The sequence below is a fragment of the Panthera onca genome, chromosome A2 (genome assembly GCF_046562875.1).
Source record: "Panthera onca isolate mPanOnc1 chromosome A2, mPanOnc1 haplotype 2, whole genome shotgun sequence".
Taxonomy (NCBI): Eukaryota; Metazoa; Chordata; class Mammalia; order Carnivora; family Felidae; genus Panthera; species Panthera onca.
Window position 1 is genome coordinate 4229302 of NC_138340.1, and position 18849 is coordinate 4248150.

General features: G+C 53.2%; 1 protein-coding gene across 1 annotated transcript in view; it reads left to right on the forward strand.

Moving 5' to 3' along the window:
- The window catches only part of CATSPERD (catsper channel auxiliary subunit delta), a 43176-nt gene that overhangs the window by 17417 nt on the left and 6910 nt on the right, over positions 1-18849 (forward strand). Inside the window, exons 9-19 of the mRNA XM_060629951.3 lie at positions 2052-2202; positions 3077-3172; positions 5488-5570; positions 6816-6992; positions 8448-8561; positions 9335-9424; positions 10190-10248; positions 13013-13091; positions 14477-14529; positions 17104-17178; positions 17997-18125. Of these exons, the coding sequence (XP_060485934.2) occupies positions 2052-2202; positions 3077-3172; positions 5488-5570; positions 6816-6992; positions 8448-8561; positions 9335-9424; positions 10190-10248; positions 13013-13091; positions 14477-14529; positions 17104-17178; positions 17997-18125 (1106 nt within the window). The remainder of the gene's footprint in view (positions 1-2051; positions 2203-3076; positions 3173-5487; positions 5571-6815; positions 6993-8447; positions 8562-9334; positions 9425-10189; positions 10249-13012; positions 13092-14476; positions 14530-17103; positions 17179-17996; positions 18126-18849) is intronic.

Here is an 18849-nt window from a genome sequence, read left to right on the forward strand (position 1 = left end):
TCCATCCACCCATCCATCCATCCCACTATCCCTCTACTCACCCATCCATCCATCCATCCACCTATCCATCCATCCATCCATCCATCCATCCATCCATCCATCCCTTCATCCATCCACCCATCCATCCATCCCACTATCCCTCTACTCACCCATCCATCCATCCATCCACCTACCCATCCATCCATCCATCCATCCATCCCTTCATCCATCCACCCATCCATCCATCCCACTATCCCTCTACTCACCCATCCATCCATCCACCTACCCATCCATCCATCCATCCATCCATCCATCCATCCCTTCATCCATCCACCCATCCATCCATCCCACTATCCCTCTACTCACCCATCCATCCATCCACCTACCCATCCATCCATCCATCCATCCATCCATCCATCCATTTACCTACTTGTCCATCCATTCATCCACCCACCACTCCACCTACCTACTCAGCCGTTCATCCATCCATTTGCCTACCTATGCATCCATCTACCCATCTACCCACCCACACACCCACCATCCATCTCCACCCGCATTCATTTGTCCACTCTGTCATGCACTTGGCAGTATTTAAGTGGTGTCCAGGAGGTGCTAAGCACTATGCTGAACACTAGGGATACAATACAAGGTGTGGGGCATGTGTCACTGACCGCGCAAAAGATCGTCTTAAATGTTTCATGTTGAACTATTGGCTAAAGATTATTTGCATGTGTATTCAGAAACTTGGCATATGAAACAGATATCACAGATACCCTTTAGAATAAGACTGGAAAGTGCATTTGAAGAAAAAAATATTAAGTCAGAAAAGGATTAGGTACAGTCAGTACCCAGGCATTTCAGATACTGTAAGTGGGATGTACAGCTCTGTGGTTCAGGGGAGCCCTGCTGTGAGGAAGCTTCCAGAATTTGGGCTGACCTCCGTGGCTGAAAGCCCCTCACCCCCTGATCAGGTGCGTGGTCCCATCCCCACGTGAGTGCCCTCATTAGCATAAGGTTCCCTGGGCCGTGCATCGCTCTGGAGTGAGTGCGGTGGTGTCCACGTGGTTACCACCTGCGCACGATTTCTCAGGCCTGCCTACCCACAATCCCAGAGGCCTTGGCTGGCAGGAGTCTACACTGGGGGGTTTGCTCGCTGCACATTTGCATTCCTAGCCACTGGGCCCTTGACCCTAGGTCTCTGTCTGTAGTCCAGCTGAAGTCTGTTGAGGTGCCTTGACCACAGCCTCCTTAAGGAGAAGGAAGAAACCAGCAGGGCACATCTCTCTGCTTGGTACTCAGCACTCAGTACTCAGTACTCAGTGCTCAGTGCTTTTCCGCTCCTGGCTTCCCTTCCCCCTGGCCCCTGAGTGCCTGAAACTTTAGGAGCCTTTGGTTTGGGGCTCCCTCTGTAGTGAGGGGAGGCCCTCGCCTGACCCCACGGCCCTCAACATGGGGGAGGGGTGGCCGGGAGCTCCGCGCTGTCTCTGGCCTCCCCTGTCAGCGATTCAAGTCTGACCTCCTTCGTGTTTGCTGTGTTGTCTTAGTTGGCTCCTCTGCCATCCGGCAGCCCAGCCCGGGGACAGGGAGGGGACCGGAGCCAGCCGGCGTATTACACAGGGGGCCTGGGTCGGGCCCGATGCGCGCTCACAGGCCCAGTGGGTCAGGGAGACGGGCCCGGCCCCCGTGTCCTCGAGGTGGGGGCACTGGGGGCCGCGTGCCATCCATCCTGCCCTGAGCGCGGTGTCTCTGGCAGCCCAGAGGGAGAGGGCAGGGCTCCTCCGCCTCGGCCGTGCGTGCCCTGTGGCAGGAATAGTTGTTTGGGGCCATCCCAGGCGCCCTGGGTGTGGAACAGCACCCCCGCCTCGTCCACCCCACGCCAGGAGCTCCCCCAGTCCCGACTGCCCCACACGTCCCAGACATCGCCCAGTGTCCCCTGGGGGCAGGGCCGCCCCAATGAGAACCACTGGCCCCGATAATAAGGTTTGAAGGAAGCCCCAGTGACCAAGCTCGCGGACGCCCTCGACCCCGTGACTCCTGTCACCCCCCGGGATTCAGCGATCTCTTTCTCTCAGGCTATGTTCAGCTACTCAGAACACCCCCTGAACCGCAGTTTGGGGCTGCCCTTTGACTACAACGGGACCCTTGACATCCTCATCACCCCGGGCCAGAAAGGCATTCTGATCTTCTGGTTTGAGAAGAGCCTGTTGGTTTCTGGAAACGCAGGTGAGCGAGGCCCAGGCTTCGGGCCGCCCTCCGTGTCCCCACGGTGTCCCCTCGGGTGGGGAAAGCACAGCGGGTTTTTCTCTCCCTTGGCTTGAGCAGACTGGGACCAACCCATTCCCACTGTGAGCCCTCACTGTGTCCAGCACCCCACCACACCCCATTTCCTGCCTCCTCTAGTCTTTAGGGCCATGCGGGCAGGTTCTGAAAGTCACCCCTCACCCCAGTCACCTAGGACAACCCTGGTCTTCCAACCAGGAACCACGGGTTCACGACTCTGGGACGTGGCTCAGGGCTTCCCCTGGCCGGGAAAAGTCACCACACCTCCGGCTGGCCTGCTACATGAGCCCCAGCCCGCCAGCCAGCATGAGACAGGGAGCAGAAGGCAGCCCCACCCCGGGAAGGCGGACTGTCAGGGCCCCCTGGGCACCAATGTGGCTGCAGGGGCACCTACAATCGCAGCCCGCTTCACAGCACCAGTCAGGCCGCCTGAACACCGTTGTCCCCCCTACTCCTACCCCAGCCCCACCCCACGCAAGGAAAGGGCTCAGGGCTGACTGGTCCATTCGGGGCGCTCATTCCAGAAAGGAGGCTCTGATTCCACGTTACCCATATAGTAAAAGGCATTCCAGGGCATTCACGCCTCCTGCAGTGAGAAACCCAGGTCTCCGGAACCCTGCAGCCGGCGCCCGGCGTTCCTGTCCCACCCGGGCTTGCTTTGCTCAAACCTAAGCGCATTCTGTGCAACGCTCCACGGCAGTGCGGCCCCGGGCTGTGTCTGCCTCCATTCGGTTACCACTTGAGTCGCTAACCAAGGGCTGGGGTGGGCGGGCGGCGGGGGTCCCTTTCCTCATGATCCTGCCCTGTCGTCTCATAGGTCAGCTCGTTTACCCTGTCCCCGTGGACGAAGAACCCCGCATCTCGTATTCTTCCGTTTCGGAAGCCAACGTCACCATCCACAACATCGCTGCCAGTGCGTGGCCAGCCTACGGGTAGCTTTCTAGAAGGTGCCCTACACTGGGCTTGTTCGCCGCCGACCCCGCTAGATCCGGTCCGGCCCAAACCAAACCACAGTGTGATCATCGCACGTTCGAGAGCAGCTCCCGCCATAAACTATTGTGCCTTTTCACCACGAGGGACCGTTCATCGGGTGCTCTCTTCCTAAGGCCGCTACCACAAATGCCTACAAACCGGGGAAGGAGGGTGGGGGGAAGGTTCTAGAGGCCGGAAGTCCAACATCAACATGTGGGCTGGCCCGTGCCCCCCGCAGAGGCTCTAGGACAGGATGTGCCCCAGGCCTGTCTCTCTGGGTTGTAGACGGTCCTTGTCCCCTATGTCTGCACACTGTGCCCCCTACTGGGCATGTCTCCATGTCCATATTTCCCCTTTAAAAAAAATTTAATGTTTTCTTAAGGGGGGGGGGGTGGAGCAAGGCAGAGAAAGACGGAGACACAGAATCGGAAGCAGAGACACAGAATCTGAGCTGTCAGCACAGAGCCCAACGCGGGTCTCGAACCCACAAACTGAGACCTGAACCACAGTCGGACACTCAACCGACTGAGCCTCCCAGGCGCCCCATGTTTCCCCTTTTTATAAGGATGCCAGTCATATTGGATTAGGACCCACCCTGATGACCTCACTGGGACTTGATCACGTCGGGAAAGACCTGATCTCCAAATACAGTCCCCTGCTGAGGTCCTGGGGGTTAGGACCCCAATCTGTCTTTTTTGGAGGGGACACGTTTCAACCCCCACCAGCTGGCATCCCCAGGATTTCTTTGCAACCAAATCATTGTCCTGGTGCTGTCTTAAAAGATGACATTCGCCCGAGTAATTCTCCTCACACGTTTCGTGGGTTGGAAAGGCAAATAGTGGAGTAAACCGGGCGAAGGGGGCCGTCGCTTGAGTTTTAAGTCACTATTTCCCTCTGTGCATGGGGTCCCTTAGACCCCTTAGAGGTGCATGGTCCCTTAGAGGAATTTTTCTTCTTAACATTACAAATACAATTAATTCCTGCATACCTGAAACCTTCTACCTGTTATACAGCCAAGTCCCCATTTCGTCAACCTGGGGACACTCGGCGGTGTCTAAGGACATCCGTGGTTGTCTCATCGGGGGGCGTGCTCCTAGTATCTACTGGGTAGAGGCCAGGGATGCTGCTTAACATCCTATAGTGCCAGGATGCACCCCCCCACCCCCAAACTACCGCAAAGAAGGATCTGGTCCCTAACCTCACTAGCGCCAAGGTCGAGAAACCCTCAGTACATTAATTCACTCCTGGCTCCTCAAACACACCTCCACTTTTCTATATCAGAGGCTTTCCCCAAGGTTCAGCTTAAGCCTCACTTTTTCTGAAAGCTTCCTTGTTTGTCTTTTTTTTTTTTTTTTTTTTTTTTTAAGAATAAAAATACACATCCGGTCATGTTGACCCTTTCAGAAAACCTTTTAGTGCTCTCCTGTGCTCCTTGGAGCTCTGTGTCTGCGAAAGACCAGAAACAACCTCTAGGCCCACCCGTGGAGGACCAGTTAGTTCAGTTCTAGTTCATCCGGGCACATGCATACACACGGAAGAAAACAATTTTTGTTTAGCATCGGACTCTGGGTTTCTGCTCAGGTCATGATCTCAACGGTTCGTGAGTTCGAGCCCCCCATCAGGCTTGGCGCTGATGGCTGAGCCTTCTTGGGATTCTCTGTCTCCCTCCCTCTCGCCTACCCTCCTGCTCATTCTCTCTCTCTCTCTCTCTCTCAAGAGCAACAAACTTCAAAAAAAAAATACAGTTTTCTTAGAACGCAATCACGTCTGTTCATTTACAACTAACTGGTCTGTAGCTGCTGTCAGAGAGCTGAACACTTGTAACAAAGCACCTGACCAGCAAAGCAGAAAACATTTGCCATCTGGCCTTTTTTTTGAAAAAAAAAATTTTTTTTAACGTTTATTTATTTTTGAGACAGAGAGAGACAGAGCACAAGTGCGGGAGGGGCAGAGAGAGAGGGAGACACAGAATCCGAAGCAGGCTCCAGGCTCTGAGCTGTCAGCACAGAGCCCCACGCGGGGCTCGAACCCACGGACCACGAGATCATGACCTGAGCCGAAGTCGGACGCTCAACCAACCAAGCCACCCAGGCGCCCCTGCCATCTGGCTTTTTACAAAAGAAGTTTGCTGACCCCTGGTCTATATGATGGAATGGGGCGGAATTGTTTTTTAACAACTTGTTAGATTTGTTCCAGTTTTGTCCACGGAAACAGCCCTCATTTCCATTTTGTTCTGTCTTGTTTCTTTTCTCCTAGATCAGAATGAACTGGCAGTCTTAACTCGGGAGAACAGTTTGTATTATGGCAGCCTCGGAATCCTGCCAAGTTCTCTAATCAAAGTAGGTACAATCAAAGTGTTGCTTATCGCCGTGTCGGTGAGGAATTACGGTCTCGTTCTCAAGCCGCCGATCCTTTTCCTGAAGGCGGGAAATCATTCTAGTTATGAAAATAGTAGTGGTAGTTTAATAACAACGGCAATCGCTTAATGATTTTAATTAATATGGGATTTAGGGCCACAGCAGCTAAAACTTACTGGGCGTTCAGGATATAGTAGGTGCTGGTCTGAGCGGTTTCCCTCTGTTAACCCCATTTAATCCCGACCATCGTCTTAGAAGTAGAACCTCGGGGGCACCTGGGGGGCTTGGTCGGCGGACCATGTGACTCTTGATCTTGGGCTGTGAGTTCGAGCCCCACGCTGAGGGTAGAGATAACTAAAAAAGAAATAAACAAATAATCGTAAAAAAAAAAAAAAAAAAGTCGAAGAACCTTGTATTGTCCCCATTGGACAGACGGAAAAACTGAGTCACAGAGAGACCGGAAGCGGTGATGCCACAGTTATTTCACATCCCCTTTTACGTCATGCCTAATTTTATTTCACTCTCACAAAACCCCAGGAAGGAGATAATATCGTCCAACTTTTACACGACAGGTAAAACTGAAGTTCAGATTTCTCTCTTTCTTAAGGGCCCGTTAACTCATTAGCAGCTAAGCCAGAAAAGAAACGTGAGGACTGTTAAAGTTAACTTATTTTTGAGAGAGAAAGTGAACGTAGGAGGAGCAGACAGAGAGGGAAAGAGAGGGAGAGGGAGAGGGAGGGAGGGAGGGAGGGAGGGAGGGAGAGAGAAAGAGAGAGAGAGAGAGAGAGAGAGAGAGAGAGAGAGAGAATCCCAAGCAGGCTACACGCTGTCAGCACAGAGCCTGATACGGGGCTCGAACTCACAAACTGTGAGATTATGACCTGAGTCAAAACCAAGAGTCGGACACTTAACCGACTGAGCCACCCAGGACCCCGTCACACTGACACATTCTTGACAACCACGGCATTTTCTGGGGGAGGGTCATTAGCTTTCGTCCGACTTTCCAGAGCGGTCCGGGACCTGTGGATAAGTCTAGAATTATTTCCTGTGTATCCTCTCTGCTGAGGAAATACGGAGTTTCCATCATTAATCACCAAGGAATGAATGAAGCGTACTGATGACTTTATCTGGTCTTCCTTCTAAATGTAAACCTGAATCGTGAGATAAAATTTACATCCTCAAAAAAGACTTAGAATGATCTGATCTCTCAAGTTGCTTTTCTCTTAGTTTTCAGGCCAAAACATCTGGTCCCAAGAGGCAGCCGTGATGTTCACTGATGTGGGGCAAGTGGAAATACTGACCCCGCTCCCCGATCCAATGTTTCCAGCTTTTGATTTCCAGAGGTGCCCTATGAACGTTCAGGAGATTCTCATGGATCCCCAACTGCAAGTTGACATTTGCAAAGTATGTGATCGTAACTGTTTAGATCAATGTTCCAGGCACCCTTTCTTTTCTTTTTTTTTTTTAACGCTTATTTTTGAGAGAGAAAGAGAGAGAGAGCACGGGGCAGGGGCAGAGAGCGAGGGAGACACAGAATCTGAAGCAGGCTCCGTGCTGAGAACAGAGAGCCCGATGCAGGACTTGAACCCATGAACCGTGAGATCATGACCGGAGCCGAAGTCGGCCGCTTAACCGACCGAGCCACCCAGGCGCCCCTAGGGTGTCCATTTCCAAATGGCCTTTGGATCCACGGCATTGAGCGATATGGGAAACAACTACTGAGTGTATCGATCTATGAAAATATCCTCTTATGAAATGATGGTGCTAGGAGACGGGAGTGATTTTTTTTCTTCTTTCCTCTACTTGCCACAATAAACTATCAGTCCCCAGCCATGGGGATTTTCTGGTGGGCCCTTGAACTCTTCTAGGGAAAAAGGCTGTGCCTTTAGCAAGTGGTTTTCCCAAATCCCACCCCCACCAAAAGCCCCACCCAAACCAGCAACTACACAGTGTAACAAAAACCCACGGGTGAGGGGGCGCCAGGCTGACTCAGTCGGAAAAGCATTGTGATTTTTGATCTCCAGGGCGTGAGTTTGAGCCCCACGTTGGGCTACAGCCTACTTTAAAAACAAAAACAAAAACGCAGGGGCGCCTGGGGGGCTCCGTCGGTTAAGCGTCCGACTTCGGCTCAGGTCACGATCTCACAGTTCGTGGGTTCGAGCCCCGCGTCAGGCTCTGTGTCGACATCTCGGAGCCTGGAGCCTGCTTCCGATTCTGTGTCTCCCTCTCTCTCTGCCCTTCCCCTGCTCACGCTTTGTCTCTCTCGGTCTCCCCAAAATAAATAAATGTTAAAAAAAAAAAAAAAAAAAAAGCAAAACACAAAAATCCCCCGGATGAAAGCTGGGCAGCAAAGATAAATCACACAGTATTAGATAATAAGCCAAAGTGTAATAACCCAAACCCGACAGACCCATCCTCGAACGCCCACCTGCACCAGGAAAATCCAGACTGTGAGAATCTACGGGTCCAGCAGCCGGGGGGCTTCAGCGATGAAGAGACACGAAGAGGGCGGGGTGAGGGGGGAGCCTGTGGATTGCAAGGGGCTTAGAACAATGTTTGAAAACGGGCCGGACCAAGTTACATCACCTAGGGATGCACACTTGGCAAAGAAGCAACTATGGCAAAAATCAGGCGTGGGGGGGGGGGGTGGGGAGACTTCTAGAAAGAGGAGGCTCGTCTGCAATGGGGTGGGCCGCGAGGCTCTACGGGGGGGGGGGGGGGGGGGCGGCTGCAGGATCCGGCAGGGAAGACAGTGGCGTGCATGAAAGACTAGGAGGTTCCATCCCCAGGGGAGACCGCTGCCTGCCCGCCCCCGCGAATCTGACGCGACGGATTGATTTGCGCGGCGTTTCTGCCCAGGTAGAGCTTCTGCAAGGAGAGTTTGACAACAGGATGTACAGCATCGACATGAACAGCAAACTGCAGCTCACAGCGCTCATGATTCCGCGGCCAGGCAGGTCACCGGTCCCACTGGTAAGGCCACCTCCTCCTGACGCCATCCGGTGCCTCTGGTACTTGGGGGCCCCCCAGCGTCGCAGGCCCTGCGAGTCCCCTGGCACCGCCGGGGAGAGCCCGCACCCGTGACGCTGTGGAGAAACGGCCTCCGCCCGGCTGGCCTCCTTCCCCGGGGCCTCCGTGCCTCCTTCTCCATCCTGCTTCTGGGCTGTTCTATGCTTCCCACTCCTCTTCCTCTTAGCCCAGCCGGACCCCGCTTCTGTGCTTCCGGCCAGCAGCCCTGACTCCCGCCTCCCCTCACAGGGTGGGAGGTGCTCAAGAGACAGTGGGGGTCCCCAGACCTGAAACCCAAGTGGCCAAGCCCAGACTCTCGGGCGGGGGGGGGGGGAGGGTGCGGATTAATGTAAGGCCATGGGGTGAAGTCCAGCCAGGGGAGGCCAGGCTGGCTCCGGCTCTTATCTCGGGCTCTCCCCTCGGCCTCCTGCGCAGGACGGGCCTCCTTGGGGGGCCCTCTGCGGGGGTGGGTGCAGACCCACCAGCAGGGACGGGTCTGGGTCCCGCAGCTCCAAGCCGTCTGCAGTGCCGGGGCTCAGAGGCCACACTGGGGGGTAGACGAGATGGGGCGGGGGCATGGGGATCGGAGGGGCGGCTGCCTTTGCAGAGCAAGCTCGGTTTTTAGTGTGAAGGGGCACAGGGGTCCCCTGTGGGTGAGACCCCAGTGGCGCCCTTTTGTGTCCCCCGGCCCCAGTAAATGGTGTGCGTCTCCTTCCCCACCCCCCACCCCCCACCAGGCAATGGTGAGCAACCCCCACTCCCTGGGGCTGCAGGTGGCCATCTACGAGGATGGCTATACCTACGACGGAAACACCAAGCACAGACTGGTGAGCAGCGCCCCTGCCCAGGCCCAGGTCAGTGCAGGGAAGGGCACAGCCTTGACTGGGCCCAGCCAGGTCCGGCCGCCTGAAGGCTTCCTCGGCCTGAACTTCCTTCCTCGCCCGCCCACGGCTGAATAAGGCGCTAAAGCATCTGGAGAGGACACAGCCCTGCTGCTCCCCGCCCCTCCCCTGCTCCCTGCAGGCAGGAAGCACAGGGGACAAGCAGGAGGACGTGACAGAGAGCCTAACATAGCCCCAGGGAAATCTGGGTAGCTGGGTAAACTGAGGCACGAGGATGGAGGTGAAACGGGGGGCGGGGGGGCAGGAGGGTCTTGGCCAAACGGGAGGCCAGGGTGCTCCACGGGGCCGAGCCAGGCCTCACGGTCACACCGTGGAGTTCGCACTTGACCCCGGAAGCCTAGGGTAGGGTTGGGCGGTTTCCACAAAACGGGAACCTGACAAGGCATCAGTCAGCCACAGGGGGATTTTCGGACCGGTCCCCGTCACCTCCTAAAGAAGAGGGGAAACAAAGTCACCCCTCACTCCGGGTCCCTCAGACAAAGGCAGCCAGGAAACGAAGGAGCTTGGGGTCGGTCATTTCTATGAACTTCTAGAAGCCTCTCACGGGTGGTACAATTAGAATCAAGAGGCAGCTGGATGCTTTCCAGGCTCCTCCTCCCAAAGCCCCGTCCTACCTCAGTGTCCCCCCCGAGCCCGGATCCTCAGCCACCCCGGGCTGCCCCACCGTTGTGTTTGTTCTCGGTTCCACAGAACATCTCCCTGAGGCAGCAGCACCACTGGGGCAGGGCCAACCCCAACTTCACCTCCAGGTACGCAGTCGCCTAGGTGGGAGTGGGCGGCCCCTGGGTATGGGGTTCCCTTGACAGATCTGGGAACGCGGGGCCGAGATCCAGACTCCCTCCCTCCAAGGACAGTAAGGCCAGAATAGTTGGCAACACTTTCTAAATGGTGGTTCCTCAAAACATTGAACATAGAATTACCATATGACCTGGCAACCCCGCTTCTGGGTCTACACCCGGAAGAATGGGAAGCAGGACTGGAACAGATATGTGCACACCCGTGTTTACAGCAGCCTGATTCACAATCACCAAAACGTGGAAACAGCTCCGTATCCGCAGACGGCCCAGTGGGTGGACACAGTGCGGTCCATCCACACGCTGGGATATCACCCAGCCTCAGGAAGGAGGGACGTCCTGCCGCCTGCCACCACGTGGATGGACACACGCTGTGTGCGGTGACAGAAGCCAGACACAGAAGGACACGTCCTGCGTGACCCCACGCACAGGGGGTCCCTGGAATATGTATTTCAACAAGTCTTCATTCTACATGTGGAATTTTGTATCACTGTATCACATAATTGGAATTTGCTAAGACATCGGAACTAAAGTGTTCTAGGGGCGCCTGGGGGGCTCAGTCGGTTGAGCGTCCCACTTTGGCTCCAGTCACAATCTCGCGGTTCATGAGTTCGAGCCCCGTGTCGGGCTCTGTGCTGACAGCTCGGAGCCTGGAGCCTGCTTCGGGTTCTGTGTCTCCTTCTCTCTCTTTGCCCCTCCCCCGTTCACACTCTGTCTCTCTGTCTCTGTCAAAAACAAATAAACATTAAAAAAATATTGAACTCAATTTTTTATGTACTTGGCAATTAAAAAAATCAACCAGATCTCCCAGTAGGGATTTTCAGACCACATGCTCAGACCACAATCCAACAAAACTAGAACTGAATGGCCAGAAAAACAAAACCAATGACAAAAAGCCCCCTTTCTTGGAAAGTGACAGACGCTTTTATAAATAACCCTTGAATCCTAGAATCCATGCAACACGGCTGAAACACACTCAAAGGAAAATCTGTACCCTGAGCACTTTTATTATGAGGGGGAAGAATGGACTGAAGACGCATGAAGTAAACATTGAACTTAAAGAACCAGGGGAACCACAAAAAGAAGGGAGTTAACGATGATACAATCTGAAGTGTATTAAACGGAGGGCAAAAAGACAGGATAAAGTCAAAGTGACACATAAAGCTGGTTCTTCAGAAGCCCGGTACACAAGGCGACCCCGCAATCCTGACGAAGGAGGAGAGAATTGAAATAAACAGTAGAACAGAAAATGACCAGTGTGGGGACTTATGAAAGAATAAGGGGAGGGGCTTCACCCAACTCAAAAGCTCCCACACGGTGAAGGAAGCCACCCACAAAATGAAAAGGCGGCCCACTGACTGGAAGAAGACGCCAATGTCCAAAACACGTCAGGAACACGCGCAACTCAAGAACAACAACGACAACCCGATGAAAAAATGGGCAGAAGATCTGAAGAGACGCTTTTCCAGAGAAGACATCCACATGGCCAACAGACACGTGAAAAGATGCCCCACGTCACTCAGCATCAGGGAAACGCAGATCAAAAGCACATCGAGACACCACCTCACACCCGTCACGATGGCTACAATCAACAACACAAGAAACGAGGGTTGGCGAGGATGCGGAGAAAGGGGCGCCCTGGACTGTCGGTGGGAATGCAAACTGGTGCAGCCGCTCTGGAGAACAGGACGGGGGCTCTTCAGAAAAGGAAACGGAGACCCACCACACAACCCAATTCCAGGTCTGACTATTTGAAGAAGACCGAAACGCTAATTTGAAACAATACACGCGCCCCTTTGTCGCAGCATCATTTACAAAAGCCAAATTATGGAAGCCATCTGATCTAAGCAATCCATCTAGAGGGGAATGGATGAAGAAGACGTGGTGTATGTATACAATGAAATACGCCCCCAGTTATAACATAAAGAAGTCATGGGGATGTATTGAAGTGCCTGGGTAACACGGTCAGTAATGTTGTATTAACTTTGTATGGTGACAGACGGTAACTAGCCTATTAATGGCGATCCTTTTGCAGTATATGCAGACATTAAATAACTATGTTGTATGCCTGGAACTAAGATGATATTGCATTTCTTTAAAGAAAAATTTTTAAATGCTTTTATTTTTTGAAAGAGAGAGAGAGAGAGAGAGAGACAGAGACAGAGATGAGTGGGGGAGGGGCAGAGAGAGGAGAGGGAGACACAGAATCCGAAGCAGGCTCCGGGCTCTGACCTGTCAAAACAGAGCTGGACGCGGGGCTCGAACTCGTGAACCGCGAGATCGTGACCTGAGCCGAAGTCAGACGTGCAACAGAATGAGCCACCCAGGAGCCCCAATATGATATTGTATTGCAATTATACTTCAATGAAAAACAGAACAAGAAAACATTATACGCAGCTAGGTGATAATAATGCTGTGATACGTAGCTAGGTAATAATAATGGATGTCAGATGTGGTTTTCAAGAAGTTGTTATACGTCAATGAATAAAACTGACTCAAGAAGAGGTAGAAACTCAAGGGAGGGTGGGGCCGCCACGTGTGAGCAGAGGTTCTCCGTCAGTATTCTGGAACAAATGGATGAATGGATGGACAAGCGGAGGCCTGGATGGATGATGGATGGATGGATGGATAAGTAAATCGGTGGGTTGGTGATTGTTTTTAACCCTGATACTATTTGTGACACTGATATGCGATAATACGCACTCCCATTGCCTCGCAGCATAAAGAAACCCACAGTATCTACCATCACTCTGGACGTAGCCAACAAGGAAATTTCCTGTGTGGACCTCAAGCCACTGGTACGTCCCAAATTTTCCCTGTCCCATATTCTTTGTTGTTAGCGTTAAGAATAATGGTGGTGGGTCTCCCCTGGATTTCCCGAGGGGCTGGCCGAGCCTATGTTCAGGATTTGAAAATGGAGGTGATCTGGTCCCAGTTGCGAGGGTCACTCCCTGCCCCCCACCCCCCCCACCCCGCAACAGCATCCCCCAGGGCTGCCCCTCAAGACTCACCATCCCCTAGGAGCAGGTGTCTCGTCTCATTCCTTGGTCATCCCCAGAACACCTCTGGCCAACTCTGGTGACAGCACTCCTCGGTGCTCCCAAGAGAACGGAAAACCGCACACATCCACACGGAAACCTGTACACATATATTCACAGTGGCCTTATTTGTAATAGTCAAAAGGTGTTAGCTACCCAAATGTCCACTGATGGATGAACCAATAAACACAGTGCGGTCCGTTCTGACACCCACCACAACATGGATGGATCTTGAAGATGTTACGCTCAGTGAAAGAAGTCAATCCCAGAAGTACAAATACTGTCTGATTCCTCTTCTCTGAGGTCCCCAGAGCAGTCCTGTCCACAGAGACAGATGGTGGGCACCAGGGGTGGGGCAGGGGGTGGGGTGTCAGGACTCATGGGGACAGTCTCAGTTTGGGGAGATGAGAAGGTTCTGGAAACAGTTGGTGGGGGTGGGTGTACAGCCGTGTGAGTGCGCCTGACGGCCTTGAGCTTTGCGCTTAAAATCGTTAACATGGTACATTTCACGTTATGTGTATTTTACCACATTTTTAAAGTTTATTTATTTATTGATTTACTTATTTATTTAAAGTTTATTTACTTATTTGGAGAGAAAGAGAAATAGAGCAGGGGAGGGGCAGAGAGAGAGAGAGAGAGAGGGAGAGAGAGAATCCCAAGACAGCAAGGCTCTGTGCTGTCAGCACAGATGTGGGGCTCGATCTCACGAACCATGGGATTATGACCTGAACCGGAAAGGAGTTAGACGCTTAACCAGCTGAGCCACCCAGGCGCCCCTTTACCACGATTTTCGTAAAATTGATAGGAATATTGCATTCTGTCCCGTGGTAAATCCGTGTTTGTCTTCTGTATGCCAAGTATTGTCCCACATTTATCAACTGGCCTCTGGTTGGAATAAGATATAAGCTAGTGACAGGGGACTTAACTGCACCCCCATAGCTCTGGCAAGCCCTTAGGGCTTGAGCTCCGCGGGGCCAGGCCCAGTTACGGTGAGTCCCGGGAGACTGGGTCACCGTGTCAGGATCTGGGCACACCGTTTCCCGTCTCTCCTGGGTGTGAGTGTCCCGATGTGGGTTCTTACCACAGCCGGGCCATCAGCGGCCCTCACCGACCCCGGTCAGCATCCCTGCCTCTCTCCTCCGCAGACGGCACTCATTTCAGTGGGTTGTGACCAGGAGAAAAAGATCGTCATTCAGAAGTAAGTGTGTTGATATGGGGGCGGGGACCGGGACGTGACAGGCTTGGTCACAGTTGTTTCACAACTGTGGAAATCGGGTGACATCTTCCTGTGCGTTTTTATGTATATTTAACATTCTCATAAGAAATAGTTAAATAATGGGGCACCTGGGTGGCTCAGACGGCTAAGCGTCTGACTTCAGCTCAGGTCATGATCTCGCGGTTCGTGGGTTCGAGCCCTGCGTCAGGCCCTGTGCTGACAGCTCAGAGCCTGGAGCCTGGATTCTGTGTCTCCCTCTCTCTCTGCCCCTCCCCTGCTCACGCTCTGTCTCTATCTCTCAAAAATGAATAAATGTTAGGGGAAAAAAAAGAAATAGTTAAATAATGAATACTGATGGGCTGAGTTTGGTTTCTGGCACAGTGTTCGCCCCTCCTTTACCAGCTTGGTGATATTTACACTTTGCTCTCTTTCCTAATCATGTGTTTGTTCGCTTTCTTTTCTTTCTTTCTTTCTTTCTTTCTTTCTTTCTTTCTTTCTTGTCATCTTTTACGAGTCCCTGAATTCCTCATTTTGATTAAAATTGCTTACAGTTTTTGGGGCGCCTGGGTGGCTCAGTCGGTTAAACGTCCGACTTCAGCTCAGGTCACGATCTCGCGGTCTGTGAGTTCGAGCCCCACGTCGGGCTCTGTGCTGACAGCTCAGAGCCTGGAGCCTGCTTCCGATTCTGTGTCTCCCTCTCTCTCTGCCCTTCCCCCTTTCATGCTCTGTCTCTCTCTGTCTCAAAAATAAATAAACATTAAAAAAAATTTTTTTTTTAATTGCTTACGGTTTTTGGTTTTAATTGGTTGCTGATATTTTGGGGGAACTTTGCTCCAGTATCCATAGTTACCCCCAGGGAATGCAGCCCTGAGAATCCAAGGCACAAAAAAGGGAAGAACCCAGAAGATCAGCCAAATTGCCATACTTTTCCCCTGCAGGCAGTGGCGTGCTGGTAAATGGGTGACAACCAGTTCTGGGTGGAGGGGGAGGCCCTGAATCGTAGCCCTTGCCAATTCCTGTGGTGTGAATACTCCCGTGTAGATTTCAAGTACCATCGTGAATGATCCACCGGCTCACAAAATTCCAGCAGATTTAATGCCTGGCTCTCAGGAGCTAGTCGGGGCCAGCTTCAATGTCCCCTGCTCAAGGGCACTAATAAACACAGGTGATGATTTTACCACACTTCCCCCAAATGGAAACATTTTGTTGAATCAACAAATGAGATATTTATATACAAGGACATAATGTGCAGGGAACATTTTTTAAACAACATACAAATAGCTTTTGCCATAAAGAGCGTGGGGAAGATATTTGCACACGCATAACCAGCAATGGACTTGTAAACGGACTGTATTTGGGTGGGGGTGCCTAGGTGGCTCAGTCGGTTAAGCATCTGACTCTTGATTTTGGGTCCAGTCACGATCTCACGGTTGGTGAGTTTGAGCCCCACGTTAGGCCGTGCACTGACTGTGCAGAGCCTGCTTGAGATTCTCTCTCTCCTCTCCCTCTCCGCCCCTCTCCCACTCGCACTCTCTCTCTAAAGAAATAAACCTTTAAAAATATCTCATAAAAAACTAAAAAAGCAGATTTTATTTTTTAAGTGATCTCTACGTCCACTGTGGGGCTCAAACTCATGACCCCAAGATCAAGCGTCACACGTGCTACTGAGACTTTATGAAGAATTCCTACCAATTAATAATTAAAAAAAAAAACAAACTAATTTTTTAAAAATGGGCAAAAGTCTTGAACAGGCACTTCCAAGAAAGAAACAAGAAAGGAATCCAAACGGCTGGTAAGCATAGGAAAAGGTGCCGAAAATGCGGTCAGCCTCACTTCATAGGGAAAAGAAAATGAAAACTTTTATTAGAGACCATCACTCTCATCCACCAGCGTGGTCAAATTTGCAAAGCCCGGCCAGGCGCAAGTACTGGTAAGGACCGGGAGCCCCCGGCAGCCTCCGGAACGCCCAGACTTTGCCGCGGGTATGTACGTTTTTCAGCTGCTTTAGAAAACACATCTGTTGACCCAGCAATTCCAATCTGGCACGTTTACATTGGCAAGGGTTCCAGAATGTTCTCAGCGGCATTATTCCTAATAGCTCCAAGCTGGAAGCAGGCCAGCTCGAATCCCATTGACAGGAAATAAACAGGTGCAGTGGCTCGATGCAATGGACTATCATAGCCGTGCGCCAGGGATGTGGAACAGAAGATTCGAAACGACACACACAGCATGATTCTAGTCCTTAAAATCTGAAACCGGCCCAAAATAAACCATATTGCATAAAGAGGCAGGCACAGATGTAACACTACAAAGAAAACCCAGGAAATGATGGTCTCAAGAGCCAGGACACCCAGCGCCTAGGTCCTGGCCTCTGATGTCGGTCTCCCACACGAGTTCTGGCTCCTTGGAGACATTCTGGGCCTGGTAGGGAGGATGGAAGTAAGAAAGTTCTCCAAAATCAAACCAGCGGGGGTATACGCATCCAAGGGAAGAATTCACAATCCTTTGGCGCTGTGTGGGGTCTGGAAGCTTCTCACCGCTTTTTCTCGCTTGCAGCGAAATCTCAGCCTGTTCCAACGGCATCCTGGACCCCGTGGGCCTTCAGGACAACTACAGCTACATCATCGAGAAGTGAGCCTAAGGTTTCCGTTGGTGAAACCTTTGACTGTCCCTCCCTTTGACTGTCCCCCAGCCCCAAAGACAACTCAGAAATCGTTTTTAAATTGGTTTCCCGACAGAAGGGAATCCGGGGCGGGGAGAGGACAGGTAGGGGAGGTGCCGGGCCTGTGGGAGGGCCACTGTGATGTGGCTCAGGTCTGTCCACCTACCAGGCCACCTTTCTGCCATCTTGCCAGGCTGCCACCAGCTCATGGGGCCCGGGCACCTGTTCCTCTGAGCTGGCAGTTAGCCCAACACTGTCTGCCAAGGCAGGAGGGGGTGAGGGCCAGGGTGACCCTCTGTGCAGTGCAGCTGGTCCCCAGGGCCACCAAGTGGGCATGGGGTGGGATGGGTGGGACTCGACCCTTCTTGGAACCCGGGGAACAGAGAACTCCGACCCCCAGCATGAAGACACGCGTGTGTTTTATACACCACGGCCCCCAGATACAAGCCAGGAGTCAGTCACCTTCCTGTCCACACCCACAGCCAAGGCCCAACGCGGCCAGTGAACCTGCACTCAGACCTGGGGGGGGGGGGGGGCACGGACAGGTGCGTGACACGGACCTCCAGGGAGAGAGAAAAGTGACGGGTCGCACTCGGAGATACAAAGAGCCTAAGAGAGAGACAGAGACAGGAGGAGAGACAGAGAGAGGGCCAGAGATAGGAGAGGCACGGAGATTTATTTTAAGGACTCGGTTCCCACGACTGCAGAGGTCTGGCACGCCCACAGTCTGATGGGGGGAGGCTGGCGGCGCAGGGCCATCCACTGCCCCCTCCCCGTGTCTGCCTAGGGAAGCGTATGACCCCAACTTCCGGGGGCAGATGTCCCGCGAGGACCTGGTGGTGAACTATCGGTACGAGAAGCTGGGCTGCCCCCGCCTCGTCTACTACAACACCCCCTGGAGGCCGGTGGTGGAACTGTAAGACCCCGCAGCCCGGGCCCTCAGATCACGCTCCCCACTCCGCACCCCTCTCACCGCCGCCCTCCCCACCCCTCTCTCCACACCTTCCCCCGCCCTCGTTTTGTCCCCTCCCTGCAATCTCTCAGCTCCCGCCGCTATAACGAAATTTACCGCCGACTGGGGGCTCAAACGGCAGACAGTGATTCTCTCACGGTTCCGGAGGCCAGAAGGCCAAGGTCAGAGCGTGGACAGGGCGCGGGTCCCCCTCCTGGGGAGGCTCCCTCCCTGGCTCACAGCCGGCCACCTTCTCTCTGCGTCCTCCCGCGCGACACTGCGTCTCCTCCCCTTCCTGTGGGATCAGGGCCCTCCCTGAGGACCTCATTCCACCTTAATTCCCCGTGTAGAGGCCCCACCTCCAAATACAGTCCCCGGGGGTGGGGGGCGCTCTGGGGGACATGGTCGAGTCCATAGCATTCATTTGCCCCCTCTGTGGATTCTGCCGTCTTCCTCCACGCCCCCTGCACACCCCGCCCTGCGTGATGGCTACACTTTGGTGGGTACTGGATGAGCCGGGGGGGCCGGGGTTGGGGGGGGTTGGTACGTGGGGCCAGTGCGCCTGAGGAAGCAGCTTTTCCATTTTGCTGAATGCCAACCGATTTAAGTAAGCACTTGGAGGCCGGGGGCTCAGCTCAGCGCCCTGCAGACCATCTGACTAAAGAGCAGTTGATTGACGGCAGCAGGC